The sequence below is a fragment of the Perna viridis genome, chromosome 9, assembly GCF_037379345.1.
Source record: "Perna viridis isolate PV_CMFRI_1.1 ecotype Kerala chromosome 9, ASM3737934v1, whole genome shotgun sequence".
NCBI classification, from domain to species: Eukaryota; Metazoa; Mollusca; class Bivalvia; order Mytilida; family Mytilidae; genus Perna; species Perna viridis.
The window spans coordinates 31,019,807-31,034,823 of record NC_142453.1 but is presented as its reverse complement, the minus strand read 5'-3'; the positions used below and the strand labels follow the sequence as shown (position 1 = coordinate 31,034,823).

Sequence of the window (15,017 nt, the reverse complement as noted above, 5' to 3'; positions counted from 1 at the left end):
GTGATTCTGAAGTTGGATACTAGGGTATACCACTTAGATGAAGAGGAATAATTTTTTTTTCAAATAATTTAATTTGACAGTATAGTTTCCGGCGAAATGCTCTTTTGTGTTCTTTCGACCGTATACATTTTTCTATTCTCTTTATAGCACACATTCATTACCCAACCGATTAAAGACAAAACATAAATGCTACCTAATCACTGAAACAGTACGACAGCAAAATTTAATGCATCCCCTCTCCTTTTTTCGGAAACTCGTTTAAAGAACATTAAGTCGTATCATATGAATAGCTTCTTAGAACCACAAATTAATTAACAAATTAAGAGAAAATGCCTACATCTTTTTAATCATAATGAACAGTTTCAATTTTAATATTGATATTGACATTGTGTGATTTTCACGCTTTAATTTGCGGTTAGACTTACTGTGTGATTTAGCTTTTTTTCTAATTTATATAAAATAAAGAGACTTTGATCTGAGGTATTATTAAGAACATAAAAGATTTATTATTTTTACTTATACATAAATTGAAGTAGAAAGAATGAAAAAAGAAATAGCATCATTTGTATAAAAGTTTGTAGTGTACTGTATATCACCCATATATTTGTTAATGAAGATAAAATCACCAAAGGTTAGTTAATGAATTACATTCGAATGCAAAAAATAAAAAAACACATAAAAAACCACAAGAACTTAATGGACTGGAATTTGGACAGCAGTTGCCACATTTACGTTGGCAAAAAAAAATCGTATTATGAAATATATGCATAAAAATAGCTGGTTATAGCGATGAATATGAATAATGTCCTGTACAAGGAAATGAAAGTGTTACTTAATCCTTTTTTCAATTTTACGTAAGTAGTAGTCATTTTAAAAAGCAGACGGAAGGTGATTCATGCATGTCAAAAACACATCGAATTCAGTTTTATCTCTCGTTCAGAAACAGTTACTGATCACATAACTAGTCTTAGGTTTTCTATGGGTTATTGTGGTTTGGAGATGAAAATTATATAGATTGTATATTTTACATGAAATTTGCACTTTGCAAGAGTTATCGTTCTTGATTCGGCTTCATTTTGTTGATTTCAGTGGGAGATGAATGTTTGATTTTCTGAAAAGTGCAGATTTGAATGCAGAAAATGTTGTTGTTCTGTGAAAGTATAGAATATGTAGACTGAAAATCATCGTTTGTTTTGTTGGTATTTCTTTACCATAAATCACTTTGCCTTTGGCATTGTCTGAATTTTATGTGTTTTATCTTCTCCCATATTGACCAAAGCTTTTTGTTCCATATCTAACATCTAACCAAGTCTACCTTAATATAGAATTACACAAAACATCTGATGTCATTTTAAAACTCCAGTCATTTCCTTTGAGCTAACACAAGTGAAAATTTTAATTATTAAGCATATATGTCATCAATGCCGCGTTAACGGTAATACAATATTTTTCAACCGTTCTGTTGTATAATTAGAATGACTATGAAAAGAAAGTGAAAATAAAGGAAATCATAAACGTTGCGATGAAAAATGCACTGTGTATGTATTATGTGCAATTGATCTTTGGAAACAAATAGAACTCTCTCATGTTTCACGTCACTGAAGTCATTTACGGAAGATGACAGAGCAAATGAAGTTTCGGTCGATTGAAATCCGTCTAATTTTGCGCAAAAAATCATTTACTTAGTATCAACTACTAGTAAATAAAGAAATATATCACCATCTGACTAAAATACACATACACACCGATAGGTGAAAATGAAACCAAATCATGCTTTTTTGTTTTATGTTATTGAATTACAGAAAAAAAAATAGAATTATGTAAAATATAACATCAATTTAAGAATTTGACTCGAATAAATTAATCCATACTAGTGTTTGTTTTCAGTTCCTTTTCCTAACACTGTTGGAGCTCTTGACAAGCGTTGAATAAAAGTAAATAAGTATCTTTAGCTAATTGATGGCTACGAACGCAAGTAACATAGTAATGAACTTAGGCTGTCCAATGTTTTAATCCGTGTACTACAAATGTTGTCGCAAGTTATAAAAAGGTAAAAATGAGTCTACGTTAATTTTCTAAGTACATGGGTCATAACACATCAAAAATCAATGGACCCCCCCCCAAAAAAAAAAAAAAAAAACAACAACAAAAAACAAGCAAACAAATAAACAAAACACAAAACAAAAACAAAACAAAAAACAAAACAAAAGAAAAAACAACAACAACAACAACAACGAAAAAAAAACCGAAATTGGTCTGTAACTTGCATTGCAATGGTAAAGCATGTTACTAAATATCAAATGTATATCTGCATGCATGTCGAAAAAAGTGCTGAGAGCTTGTTTTCCAGGAATGACGGACGGACGGTAAGAATACAAAATTTAAGTTTCCAAAATTGCCGGTATGGGACTTACAACTAAGTCAAATATTCACTTTGAAACTTGTACTAGTTAACTAGATTTTCTACAACTTTGAATTTAAACAATGGTCCAAATTTAAGGTGTTCTTACATGATTATAGGTCGACATAGAAAAACTTTTAACTTAAACTGTAATAGTAACCGTAATTAGTGATTAATACCACTTTTTAATGAAAATCCACATGAATATAATATAGACACAACAAACATGGGTCGGTCAGACAATGTTTTATTGAAAATATACTTCTCAGGTAGAATCATGTGCTTGAAGTCCAAATAAATTAGTATTGTCGGACTGTTTAAATATATAACATATGATTTTTTTTCTTAAAATTAAGTACTGAATAAATGTTTACAATTCTTTTTACACTTTTGCATGTATAGTCCAATACAAGAAAATAATACAAACGCCTTAAAAATTACTCATCTAAAGAAATGCTTTAAGTTCCCTTGGTCGCGTTTTTTTACGAGCTCGAGTCGACGTTCATTTATCTCTCTTTTCCTAAGGAAATGTTAAATAAAATAACTGTAAATAGACCAGTGATAATACGCAATCAACCAAACAAAATATAACTGTCGATGTCTTGTTATAATTATCACTAAAAAATCTTCAAGTCTAGCTCCCGGTTATGGCAGCTAAACATATTTTATTGTTATTGAGACGTTTGGTGAAAAATCTCCAGCCAGTTGAGTTAATTGATGTAACCGGTTGCCCAGTTGACAACAATTGACATTGGTTTGAATATCTATTTATATTAAATCCTAAACAGTCACTGTTTCTCCCGCACATTGCAGCACAACCAACTCTGTTTTCTGTTAAGTCACCATGGAGACGGATCATGTTACCATAGGTATTTCTCTTGCTACAGAAAAATCCATCATATTGACCTGGGTAAATAAAGAATCCACGTCGAATACATTTACGCCAATCAAATTTTAAGAGATTCCATTTAAGAATAACCAGGTATAGATAATTTTATTGTTTTGTTTTATTTTTTAATTTTATTTATTGTTACAATTATGATCTGCACTTCTTTTTCGAAATAATCTTCTTAACATTTGCGAAATTTTTACATTGGTAATGAAAACATGCAAAGACCCGATCAAACATTCTAGATTTAATCCGTATAGTTTTATTCCAATTTAGCGTACAGTTTTAATGCAAGTCACGTCACCAAAGCGAACTTTGTTAAAACAGCGCAAGTAAAAACACACATGGATATTCAATCTATAGACTCTATTACATGGACGTGTTTAAGAAGTGCTTTTTGTGGTTAACTTTACTAAATGGGCGTTTTATATTCATACCAATCTCCCGGCAAACAGTATTTATAGGTATGTAGGAATCACCCTATCTGTCTGTTTTTCCGTTCGTCTGCTTATATTTCTTATACATGCAACTCCTTAGACCGCAAAAGGGATTTCAATGAAGTTATATAAGAAGGGTAGGACGCCATATGTAAATGTAGATCATTCACTCTTAAAGTTTTTACCTGTTACTTTCTATGTTGCACAAAGGATTTCGATGAAATTTTATACGGACGTTGGGTATCAAATGTCGGTACGCATGAAGAAATACAGTCATTGTCAGAGACTCCAAAGGAAGAAAATTCTATCCTAATTTCACATTTCATGTATAATTCCGAGAGATAATTTGTAATAAATGTAGAATATAATTCTTTCTCCCGTCAATTGCAACTAATTTGTAGCAAAAAACATAATCCCGATTTAAAATAAAAGTTATTGTCAAAAATAGAGTGTATATTCCCTGAAGTAAAATGCAAATGTGTTTTGTAAAGAAAATATTGGAATCGTAACACTGGTCTAAGATAGTTGTGATCCACAAATATATTCAGTTATTAAGGAGTAACTATACGTATTTAATAGACATTGCACATGAAAATTTCATGTACGCTAGTGCTATTAATGCTTTTGTTACTGGAACGATGGAGAATCTCATACTAGAAGTAAGAACAGTTCAGCACTGACCTACCTGTGTGTTTGATTATCCATGTTCCGCTATCACCATATCCAGTCTTAATACCAAGTCCTTTTATATTAATTGGATCAGGGTCATTCCATTTGACCGCTTCATGCCCATATGATGTATGTAATGTGATGAGACCCCCTGCAGTTATTTTCAGATAAAATTCACGAAAGTCATTACATGTGTACGGCATTGGTATATATGACTGAACAAATACATCCATATATGATCGCTTCCTTACAATTGTCGTTGCATTTCCTAAAAATATTTCATAAAAATCAGACGAATTTAATGACACTGATGATGATAAAAGCAAAAATGCGTACGAACATTTGTCCCCATACGCACTAACACTGAAATTCAGCTCAATGTCGTAGCCGCGAATAAACTCATATTCTGACAGATCTGTGTAGTATTTGTAAACTTGTGGGTCATTCATAGCGCTGTAAGGTCCATTGTCAGGTGTCAAAAACCATAGTTCTCCTAATTTGCCTCCTGAAATATAAGTTGAAAAATGTAACAACTCAGGAAGTTCAATCCATCTAAGCCTTTATTATAATTTCAATACCGCGTATTAATTCTTTTCAAAATCAAAATACCAAATGCATAATGTCATTTACTACAAGTTCAATCAAGTTAATCCAGTGGTTTAAAAGTGATCTAGAAAACAAAAACCGGAAGGACGAACAGCTTTGCGGAATGACAGAGAGAAAGATATTAGAATCATTATATAAAAGTCGCTGAATAAAAATCAAAAATTGAAATCCAATTGATTGAACTGAATTTAAAGCAGATCACTTAATATCATGTTTAAATCAAAGTGAAATCAGAATAAAAGTGGTTTAACTTGAAAGCATGTAGCTAGATTGTCTTGCATAATGTATCAAGGAAAAGTATTTAAACAAGGGTACAGTGTAAACCTGGATGCAAAACTTGAGAATATTCTCAACTTCTATTGTAATTCCGATCAATTAAAGCGTGTAGCTAAATTGCCTTGCATGTTGCATCAAGAAAAACATATGAAGTAGGTAAACAAGGGAACAGTGTACTCCTGGACACAAATCTTGAGAATATTCTTTACTTCCGTTGCAATTCCGACCAATTAAAGCCCTGTGATTTAATTGCACCACAATCAATAAGGAACAATCTTAGACTTAAATATTTGGTCAGGTTTCATGGCCCTTGATACGTCATAATCGTACCTTAGTGTTGTCATTTAAACGCATTGCATCTGCAAAGTGAAATCCGAAATCAGGATGTTAATGGTACGAATTGTAAACGTTAAGTCTTTTTTGGGCACATCGTTTTGACCACCAAATAAAACTAAAAGAATGAAAGGTAAACAAGAGGAACGACGTCTTTTGAAAATACATTCATTTAGGCTTACGACTTAATATCTGCATTCAATTATTGAGGAAAGCAGTAAAGCGGAATTTTAAGTTCGAAACGGTAAAAAAAGGATTTACTTACCCCAAATTCTTGTCCAAATATGAAATATTAAATAGATACCACTTTTAACCATTATTGCAAAGTAGAACTTGCGGTCATCTTAGAAAACTGTCAAACTGGGTACTTTTCGCGACAACGTTTACGGTGTCACGTTCCGATGATAAAATTTATTGACATTATGCGAGAAAAGATGAAATGTTGTCAATTGGAAATTTAAGCTTTTATTTTTTTTCCTGAAATAGATATTGAGTTCATCTACAAGTCGAATATAGAAAAAAAGAATAATGGGATGAAGAAACCTATATTTTTCATATCATTTTCTTGTTTTAATGAATATTTTATATGCATTTAGTCAGTGTACCTAAGTCATTAATTTGTTATCTCTAAAACATTGCAAATAACCATTCTCTAGAAATGGTTAAAAATAAAAATGAATCTCGTGTTATTTTATTTACTTATTTATTTATTTATTTATTTTTGTATTTTTGTTTCCTTCATGAAAAAGTCTGGGAGTGAATGATTGATGATTTTATTTTCAACGAGATTCATCTTAATAACTATGTGATAGACAACAAATACATTTAAGTAGCACTCCAGATAAGAATCATGCAAAATGTGATTCATGGTTGGAAAGCCTACATATTTTTATTTTTGATATTTGTTTAAAATACTACAATAAAAAGAAATTAACATGTGGCTTTTCATACAACCCATGTACTTAAGAGATAAAATTTATGTAGTATGTATTGTAGAATTCAAAATTAAGGGTGATAACTCTGTAAATGACATTATAAAAACAATAGAAACTATTGAATTTTCAAAGTGGATTATCTCCTTAGAGCAGACAGGTTGAAACATGTAAGTAACTTTATAACAGAAATAAAAATGAGTAGCCTTTTTGGAGTGTATCACATATTACAGATTTTGCATGATTCTTACAACGACTACTACTTAAGAACTGATAAATGCCACAGTAGTTGTGTTTTACTGAATTATTTAATTCCAAAATTGATTGGTATCGAAATATATGCATTGTCTTTTGTCTCTATGAAGCAATAACATTCATATGCTATGCACGTTGTATTTCAAAAACGATAAACCTATTCAATTCAATACTGAATGGGCATTGACAGCAGCTCTTAAATATCAATGATAGGCCATTTAGGAATACCAGGTACAACACAACAGAATAAATAGACAGACACTAACAAGACATGTTGGTCGGAGGAAAAGCATTTTATTCGATAGTGCCCAGAAACCTAGCCATGGGCTAGACGCTCTGCCCAATTTTGTTGTGTGCCGCAGGTGGTGGAATGGGGTACCCCTGGCGTGTTATATGTTGGGGTTGTCAGGCTATAATAAGGTAAATCTGACCGCAAACCATAGTGGTGCACCGTGTTGGGAAAGATGCCACGTTCCTCACACGTTAAAGAACCCTGCTGTGGTATTCGATAGAAGTAGGAACCTTAGCGCTCCGCCACAGGAGGTTAAATTGCCCGACCCTACCCATCCCTCACTTTAATCTTGTGGCAATCACAATTTGTTGACCCTATCATCCTTGTATTACATCCCTTTTTTCATTTCATCATCATCATTTCATATTCATTTTATCATCCCATTTTATGTTCATTGCCTGAATATAGCTGAAGTATTGCTGCTCGGGCGTTAAACCCAAAACAATCAATCTATCAATTATTCCATGTATCTTATAGATATGATACCTCTAATTTATACCATTTTATTAACGTTGCCATGGGTTTTAATTACTAACAAAATATGTTTATCAATTTTGCATACAATAAATACAGGACAAGAAGCTATCACACATTCGTAAAATACAAACGAGAAAAGCGTGGTCTAAACCCAGTTATATAGAGCTAAGATCAAAAATGGTTTCCAATCTTCCTAGATAAAAAACAAAATAGTTAAATAGTTCCTCACATTTACGTTAATTCAGTTCTCGGCAATAGCTTCTTTACCTAAAATTACGAACAAGACCATTCAGAAATGAAAATGCATAGCTAAAAATATGTTCAGTACATACCAATACTTCATTGCATGGAAACAGTTGGTATGATTTTTCTTGAATCCTGTTGCATTTCCTATACTGTCTAACCTCAGTTTTCAGTGGAGACCGAGTTGCCATATTATTTTAGTTATTTTATATCATTTGTTGTGTGTGTCTGTTTCCCATGGATTACCCTTTTTCGATTTTCTCAAGAATCTTGGTTCCCTTAATTACTTTTCCAATACCATTAGATGTTCTCGGCAATAGCTTCTTTACCTAAAATTACGAACAAGACCATTCAGAAATGAAAATGCATAGCTAAAAATATGTTCAGTACATACCAATAATTCATCGTATGGAAACAGTTGGTATGATTTTTCTTGAATCCTGTTGCATTTCCTATACTGTCTAACCTCAGTTTTCAGTGGACACCGAGTTGCCGTATTATTTTAGTTATTTTATAGTCTTTGTTGTGTGTGTCTGTTTCCCATAGATTACCCTCTTATGATTTTCTCAAGAATCTTGGTTCCCTTAATTACTTTTCCAATACCATTAGATGTTGTCCTATCTAACAAACGATATTCTAATGTTCGCCTTCTAGATTTACTTTCGAGGTAGTATCACTTTTAAAAAGATATATGTGTATATAGCATTGTTGGTCAAGTGGTCTAGAGCGTTAGACTTAGTGCAGGCGGAGTAGTCATAGATATCGGAAGAGAGGAGTGGTGCGAATCCCGCTAAATGTAAAAAAAAATATCGTAAAAAAATATGATAAGAATATAAACTTAGTTAAAAAGCATGCAACTCCATATATTTGAAATCGTGTAAATGTTGGTACAAGCTTATGGAATCATCGTCATTTTTAATCAGTGGCGACATCAAATGTGTTCAGTGTGGTACTGATGCATAATTGTTCGAAAATTTCCAATTTTTGGCTTAATTCTCAGAAAAAACTGAGAATTCAACCCAAAAGTAGTCACAAACTTTTCTATCAATGCAAAGCTTGGTTCGGAAATGCAAGTACGCAAACCCCAAGCGCTGTTCAGAAGTGATTATTATATAATGTACAAAAAACAGAAGATTCCGGAAAAGTTTAAGGACTTTATAAGGGCAGATTAAAAAAAATATAACATTTCATTTGTGAAGAACAATATAAAAGTGGCAGGAAATCGATATGTGTATAAAAGATCTGACAATATAACGTAGTAGGCATGGTAAAACATTTGTTAAGGGTTTGACTGAAAGTTTGAAACAATAAGAATAATAAAATTACTTAAACTAAGGTACAGACCACGTATTTCTTGAAGGGGTCGAAACCATGAGCTAAGTAAGAATTTATTATTTGTTTGCAAGTGCGAAAATAAATATTTTTGTTGTCCACAAATTGTTTATATGGAAATCAATATTGTTAAATAAGGGGACATATTGCATCAGTATTTTATTATTTTATGATTTTTATTATTATTTTAATAAATGTTGATATTTGACGAGGAATAAGTAGCTTGAGGTATTGTGAAAATATGCGACTGACTGCAAAATACTCCAACTCATTAAAACGATTTTGATTAAGTAACTTGTTTGTTGATACTGTCATACAAAAAGTGCTATATATTTCTAAGATACTTGAAATATTTCATTAACAGGCACATTTTTTCATAGCTGTGAAGTTTTTTTTTCTATAAGTATATTTATTGAATTGAATATTATTTTGGCCGAGTAGACGTTTTCGCATTGCACTTAAAATGTACATTTCAACTGGCTGCTTTCAAATTTCGATGTTAAAAGCACTTAATTGATTACGTTTTATTTTTGGTATGCTTTTCGCTTATATAATAACAACTGAGTGACGTGAAGAAAAAAATTAAGGCAAAGTTAAAAGCACTTAATTGATTAAATTAAGGCAAAAAAGAGGTATGGGCTGGTCTCTATCTATTTGAATTATCTTTAATAAATTAGTTTTAGAATATAATATTTGGCACTTTCTGTCTGTCCAGTTATGAATAAAATGTGCCTTTCTGTCCTTTGAGCATTTATTTGTTCTCCATCAATGACGGTACTGTATGAAAGATAAATTAATACTCTTCTGTATACAAATACTTTTAGTGATGACACTGAAAAGAGATGATTTGAAAATGATAAATGTATTGTACATGCACATGAACATAACTTTTTTCTGCATGAAAAATCATATACATTTTATTCCTGTGAAGGACATAAATTTATATACATCAGTTTTTAGAATAATTTTAAGATTCATCAAATTCTTCAAAAAACTGCTGTTCATAAATTTATGTATTCATAAAAGCTAATGAGAGCTTATGTTTATCATTAATATGAAACACGACTATAGATAAAAATTATGACTTATCATGTTTACAGTGTGAACATGTTAATGATCAACAACAGTTATATATGTTCTTGAGTAGTTTCCGTCATGTAATCAAACTATAGGTATAATGTACAACCTGTATAGGTATAATGTACAACCTGTATAGGTATAATGTACAACATGAATAGGTATAATGTACAACCTGTATAGGTGTAATGTACAACCTATATAGGTATAATGTACAACCTGTGTAGGTGTGATGTACAACCTGTATAGGTATAATGTACAACCTGTATAGGTGTAATGTACAACCTGTATAGGTGTAATGTACAACATGTATAGGAATAATTTGCAAAATGTATAGATATAATGTACAACATCAAGAATAAATATCATATTTGATGCTTTTAACATCAACTTTACTTAAGATACATCACTTTATGTATTGGCCTTTTTATGCACATTATAATCACTTGGTGACAGCGCTCATTGTAAACATTCTCGCACCACGGGCCAAGCTTTGCAATTGGTAGAAAAACTACTCTATGTAAAATTAATATTTTGAATACGCCTTTGGTTCTGAGAACAAAAGACACTTTGGATGTTCTCGGAAAAAGATTTAAGGAATGCATCGGTACTACACTAAAAACGTTCAATATCGCCACTGATTAAATATGACGAGGATTCCATAAGCGTGTCAAAAGATTGCCACGATTTCAAATATATGGAGTTGCATGCCTTTCCCATATACTACGCAATACATATCGGTTTCCAATCCCAAGCTCCTTTTCGCATGTAAGGTCACTTTTTGTCAGACAGAAATGAGACCCTTAATGTTGCAAATATATGTAAAGATTACAGTTTTAGAGACTTAGTATAAAATATCTATTGTATGCATAAATTAATCAAGAAAGAGTAATCAAGGGAACCAAGGTTATAGCGGTAATCAAAAGAATGTAATCCAGGGACAAAGACCAGACATGAAAAACAGACATACACAACAAAGAACATAAAGTAACTAAAATCATACATACAAAGTAACAAAAGTAAATGAGCAACTCGGACTCCACTAAAACTGAGAGCATGGACCAGGTGCACCGGCAGGGTAAGCGTCCTCTGCTATTCTAGAAACACCCGCCGAGTTGCTCATAAAAAGTCAAGTCCGGGGTAGACAAACGGTGATGAATATGGTGTCATTTTTCAAAACGTTTTGTTTAGAGTACTTTTGGATTGTTCACCCTATGTATATGATTCTTATGCTGCTGATGGTGTCGTTATTCTTTGAAATTCTTGTTCAGCATATCAAAACTTGTTTGCAAAATTAATATCAGTGGGGTTATGTATGTTAGCACATCTGGATCGATACAACTACTGTTTGAACAAAAGTCCATGAGTATATTGTATAGCCCTATGATTACACTTATCTGACCAATTTATAACAGATTATTGCAGTGTTACAAAATTCAAGACGTCTAAATCCCTGAATCGTAATGTTTTTGTTTAACATTTTGTAGAACTTTTCTATACTGGTTTCCCTTTTCGATATTTATGGTTTTGAGTTTTTTTTCCGTATATGAATCATTTTTCAATTAAGATCTCCCTATGTATTTGATTCTTACGATGCTGTTCAAAAGTTACAACGGAGACACGTGTTCAGCACACCGAAACTTGAAATACATCATATTTCTACAGAATATTAGAAAATCTACAAAACATTATTAGGTTCAACTTTAAAAGCTGCCCATATTTAATACCAAACGTGTATTTTATGGTTAAATCCCATAGTTACTTCCAATGTGAGATATGAATAGGCACAAGCTAATTTTGTATAACCAATTATTTAAACACATACGTATATACCCATTTGTGTGTCAATTTTTTAAACGATGAGTTTTATGGAAGCAGCAGTTTTTAACTAGTTGACCTATCTTTCTAAATAGTGTACATATATGTTAATTCCAAGAACCATACAAACTTCATATATAATGTGATCTCTAATTCATCCCCTAAGTACAAGTATGTGAAGTATTTCTTTTTTGAGAAATAAGAGTGTTTTGTGTCTTTATTATATGACAGACGGCAAATGATGTTTCGATACAGCAGACCTTTTGACCAACTCCAGTCTTTTGATTGAATGAAACTGAAAAAAATTTTGGCGGTAACTAAATAATAGTGTATAATGAAAAATCTGTATGTCCATACTTCGTTGACACAAGCGATTAAGAAGTAATCGAACAGTGGCTTTGTGGCATACTTTATTATTGTAATGTGATTTTGTTTTCTTGTACATTTATTGATGATAATTTACTTCCCCCCAACAAATTCCTAATTAATCACACAAATAATTGCCAGTACCAAATAGTTTTCCAGTATTGGTAAGTTCTTCTGAATCTGAAATTAGAGGCAAGTCTCTCAGAATTTCGAAGATACTTAATAAAGTGTTTCTTTTTTAAGTGCTCCAGATTATACTGTACAGTCAGAACGTAGACCTAAAAGGTATATAAAAGATACTAAAAATGTTTTTCTATACATGTACCTATGTATAAATACCAATATCATAGTCAATGTACGTGATTTTGTTCAACTTAAAACATTTCATTTCTTCTGTACATGTGTTTAAACCCTTGTACCTGTTTAAAACATACACAAGTGGCTTATTGACAAAGACATTAATATATGGATCAAATTAAGAAGATCAGTAAATCTAAGGCTACTTCAGGGATCCGAAAACTATATAAAAAATATTTGAGTTTTTTTCTCAAATTAAAAAAGTTGGCGATTGTCTAATGTGTATGCATACTTTCTCCGTAGTTGTCATCCAAATGATGCTTGTTTTCCCTTATGTTCCATCCAAATGAAAAATCAATCTTAATTACATATATTCACTATTTAAAGTGGTAAATTGTGCAAAATATTTGTGCAAACAGCATGTAGTCACATGTTATCATTATTCGTAAAATTAGTTCAAGCCTCTGATATGAATTTTTCCCATACTTTGATGGGTTTTAATTAAAGTTTTACATTATTTAATACCATAGTGGGCGAACGTAAATTGATATTTTAATTTCACGAACGTGTACACCTATGATTTCGTTTTGCTCGGTTCCATTTATCATACTTCTAGATTTTACACAGTATTGAAGATGTGTCTTCCTCATCCCTAAAAGCGATTCATTATAAAAAGGTAGCGGAATATTTTTTTTCATACCTCACAAAATATTAAAGGTCATTTTGTCAAGGTTTTTTTTCAAAAATATAACTTTGATCAACTTACATATGTTATTTTTTTGTTGTTGCAATGACATGTTGCGTCTGTCCAAACAAATGCTTTCGAATGGTGATAGCTAAATTGAACTGACTGCTATCCATTTTTTTTTTACATTTTTATTTCGACGAAGAAACTTATCGATAATATTCAAGTTTTGTTATTTATACGATACGTGTAGCAGACGTAAATTAAATAATTTGAAGACCTGGACAATTTATTGCGTTACTTACAATTCTACAGACCACGCTCGTATACAATATTGACAACCTTTGCCAAATAATAATTGTTTGGTATTCTTAAAGGTCTTTGTCTGACCACATCTTCCATTTTGGAATGTGTTTTTCCATTTGGCCGTCGAGCTTTAGATTCGCTTCTTTGGAAAGTATTCTCAGGGGGAGCTGCACAACCACGAATCACGACTGAAAAAGCATTGTAAGCATACCTTTATGGGGAAAAAAAATAAACAAAAACAAAAACAAAACAAAAAAACAAACACACACAATCAAGCAACGACAAAATGAAAACATGCATGCATTAATTCATTTATAATTTGTTTTTGTTTTATCCATTTCATCCTTTATTGCTTCGAAAATAAAATTGTCATTAAATATTGGATGTTGTTTTCTACTGCAATAATGAAAGTATTGATGCATTGTATTCCTTGAAATTCTGCCCTTTGATTTTTTAATAAACGGAAAATGTCTGAAATACGTGTATGTTTGACACAAAATACATTTACCTTTTTATTTGTTTCAAAAACAACTCTAAAAATTAATTATATAGATAACAGTGATTAATCGAATGCTGTCTACGTAATAAATTACAATATTTTACATGTAAATTTTCTTTCGTACTTTCCAACGAAAATGTCACAACACAAATATCAATCCGCCAATCATAAATTTTAGGATGTATGTTGACAAAAGAAATCAAATAAATTAATTATCATATCAGTAATTACAAACAATGTACTTGCCTGCAGCCAAAACCCAAACAGTGAAATAAAAAATCATTTTTAAACAGATATTTGAAGAGTAAACGCACAAACAATAAAATAAAATACTACTGGAATACCAAGTAAAGCCGGTGCGTGAAATACAACTGTCCTTACTTAGTACTATGTACAAATTAACGCTATAACTCTAATTAGAAGGGAAAAACGATTCCGTGAAAATTTAAAAAAGCCGGATTTTCAACGAGATGACTTATATTAAATATTTGTTTTCCTTGCTTATTCTTCGTGACTATTTTTTACTTTATAACTGTACATGTAATTTATATTCTACAATGGATGTCACGTCCACATTTTCATCAAGGTCATATGTACCTGTCATTGAAATTTATATGCAGAAGGATAAATGGTATAGATTCTAAGTTTGAAAAACAATTGTTTTTGTGAAGTGATTGTTCATAGACTTGTTCATCAGTAAAGAGCATAGTCAATGCCTTGAAGAAACAGGATATGGTCATCTTCCTGGATGATCTGAAATCACCATTGGCTTTCAGTATGATTTCAGCTTTTGCTGCTATGTACACTATTAGGTTTCGTTTGTAAGT

General features: G+C 31.5%; 1 protein-coding gene and 1 long non-coding RNA gene across 2 annotated transcripts; both read right to left on the bottom strand.

The window, feature by feature from the left end:
* Window positions 1–2,638: 2,638 nt before the first annotated feature.
* LOC148607786 (uncharacterized) lies at window positions 2,639–4,959 on the bottom strand. Its single transcript, XM_088545423.1, has 2 exons — window positions 4,413–4,959; window positions 2,639–3,307 (listed from the first exon to the last, which is right to left on the bottom strand). The coding sequence occupies exons 1-2, from the start codon at window positions 4,843–4,845 to the stop codon at window positions 3,036–3,038; spliced, it is 705 nt and encodes a 234-aa protein (XP_088401549.1). The 5' UTR covers window positions 4,846–4,959; the 3' UTR covers window positions 2,639–3,035.
* A 7,470-nt stretch (window positions 4,960–12,429) lies between these two features.
* LOC148607785 (uncharacterized) lies at window positions 12,430–14,595 on the bottom strand. The gene is made up of 3 exons (XR_015915224.1): window positions 14,437–14,595; window positions 13,691–13,879; window positions 12,430–12,681 (listed from the first exon to the last, which is right to left on the bottom strand). It is a non-coding gene; the product is annotated as an uncharacterized LOC148607785 (long non-coding RNA).
* Window positions 14,596–15,017: the final 422 nt, after the last annotated feature.

What these genes read in the sequence shown, in the direction of transcription:
- LOC148607786 (XM_088545423.1), bottom strand. Translation starts at nt 4,845, where the DNA reads ATGAATGACCCACAAGTTTACAAATACTACACAGATCTGTCAGAATAT. An exon ending in ATGGATAATCAAACACACAG is followed by an intron (nt 3,308 to 4,412) that starts GTAGGTCAGTGC and finishes TTATTTACCCAG; the next exon opens with GTCAATATGATGGATTTTTC.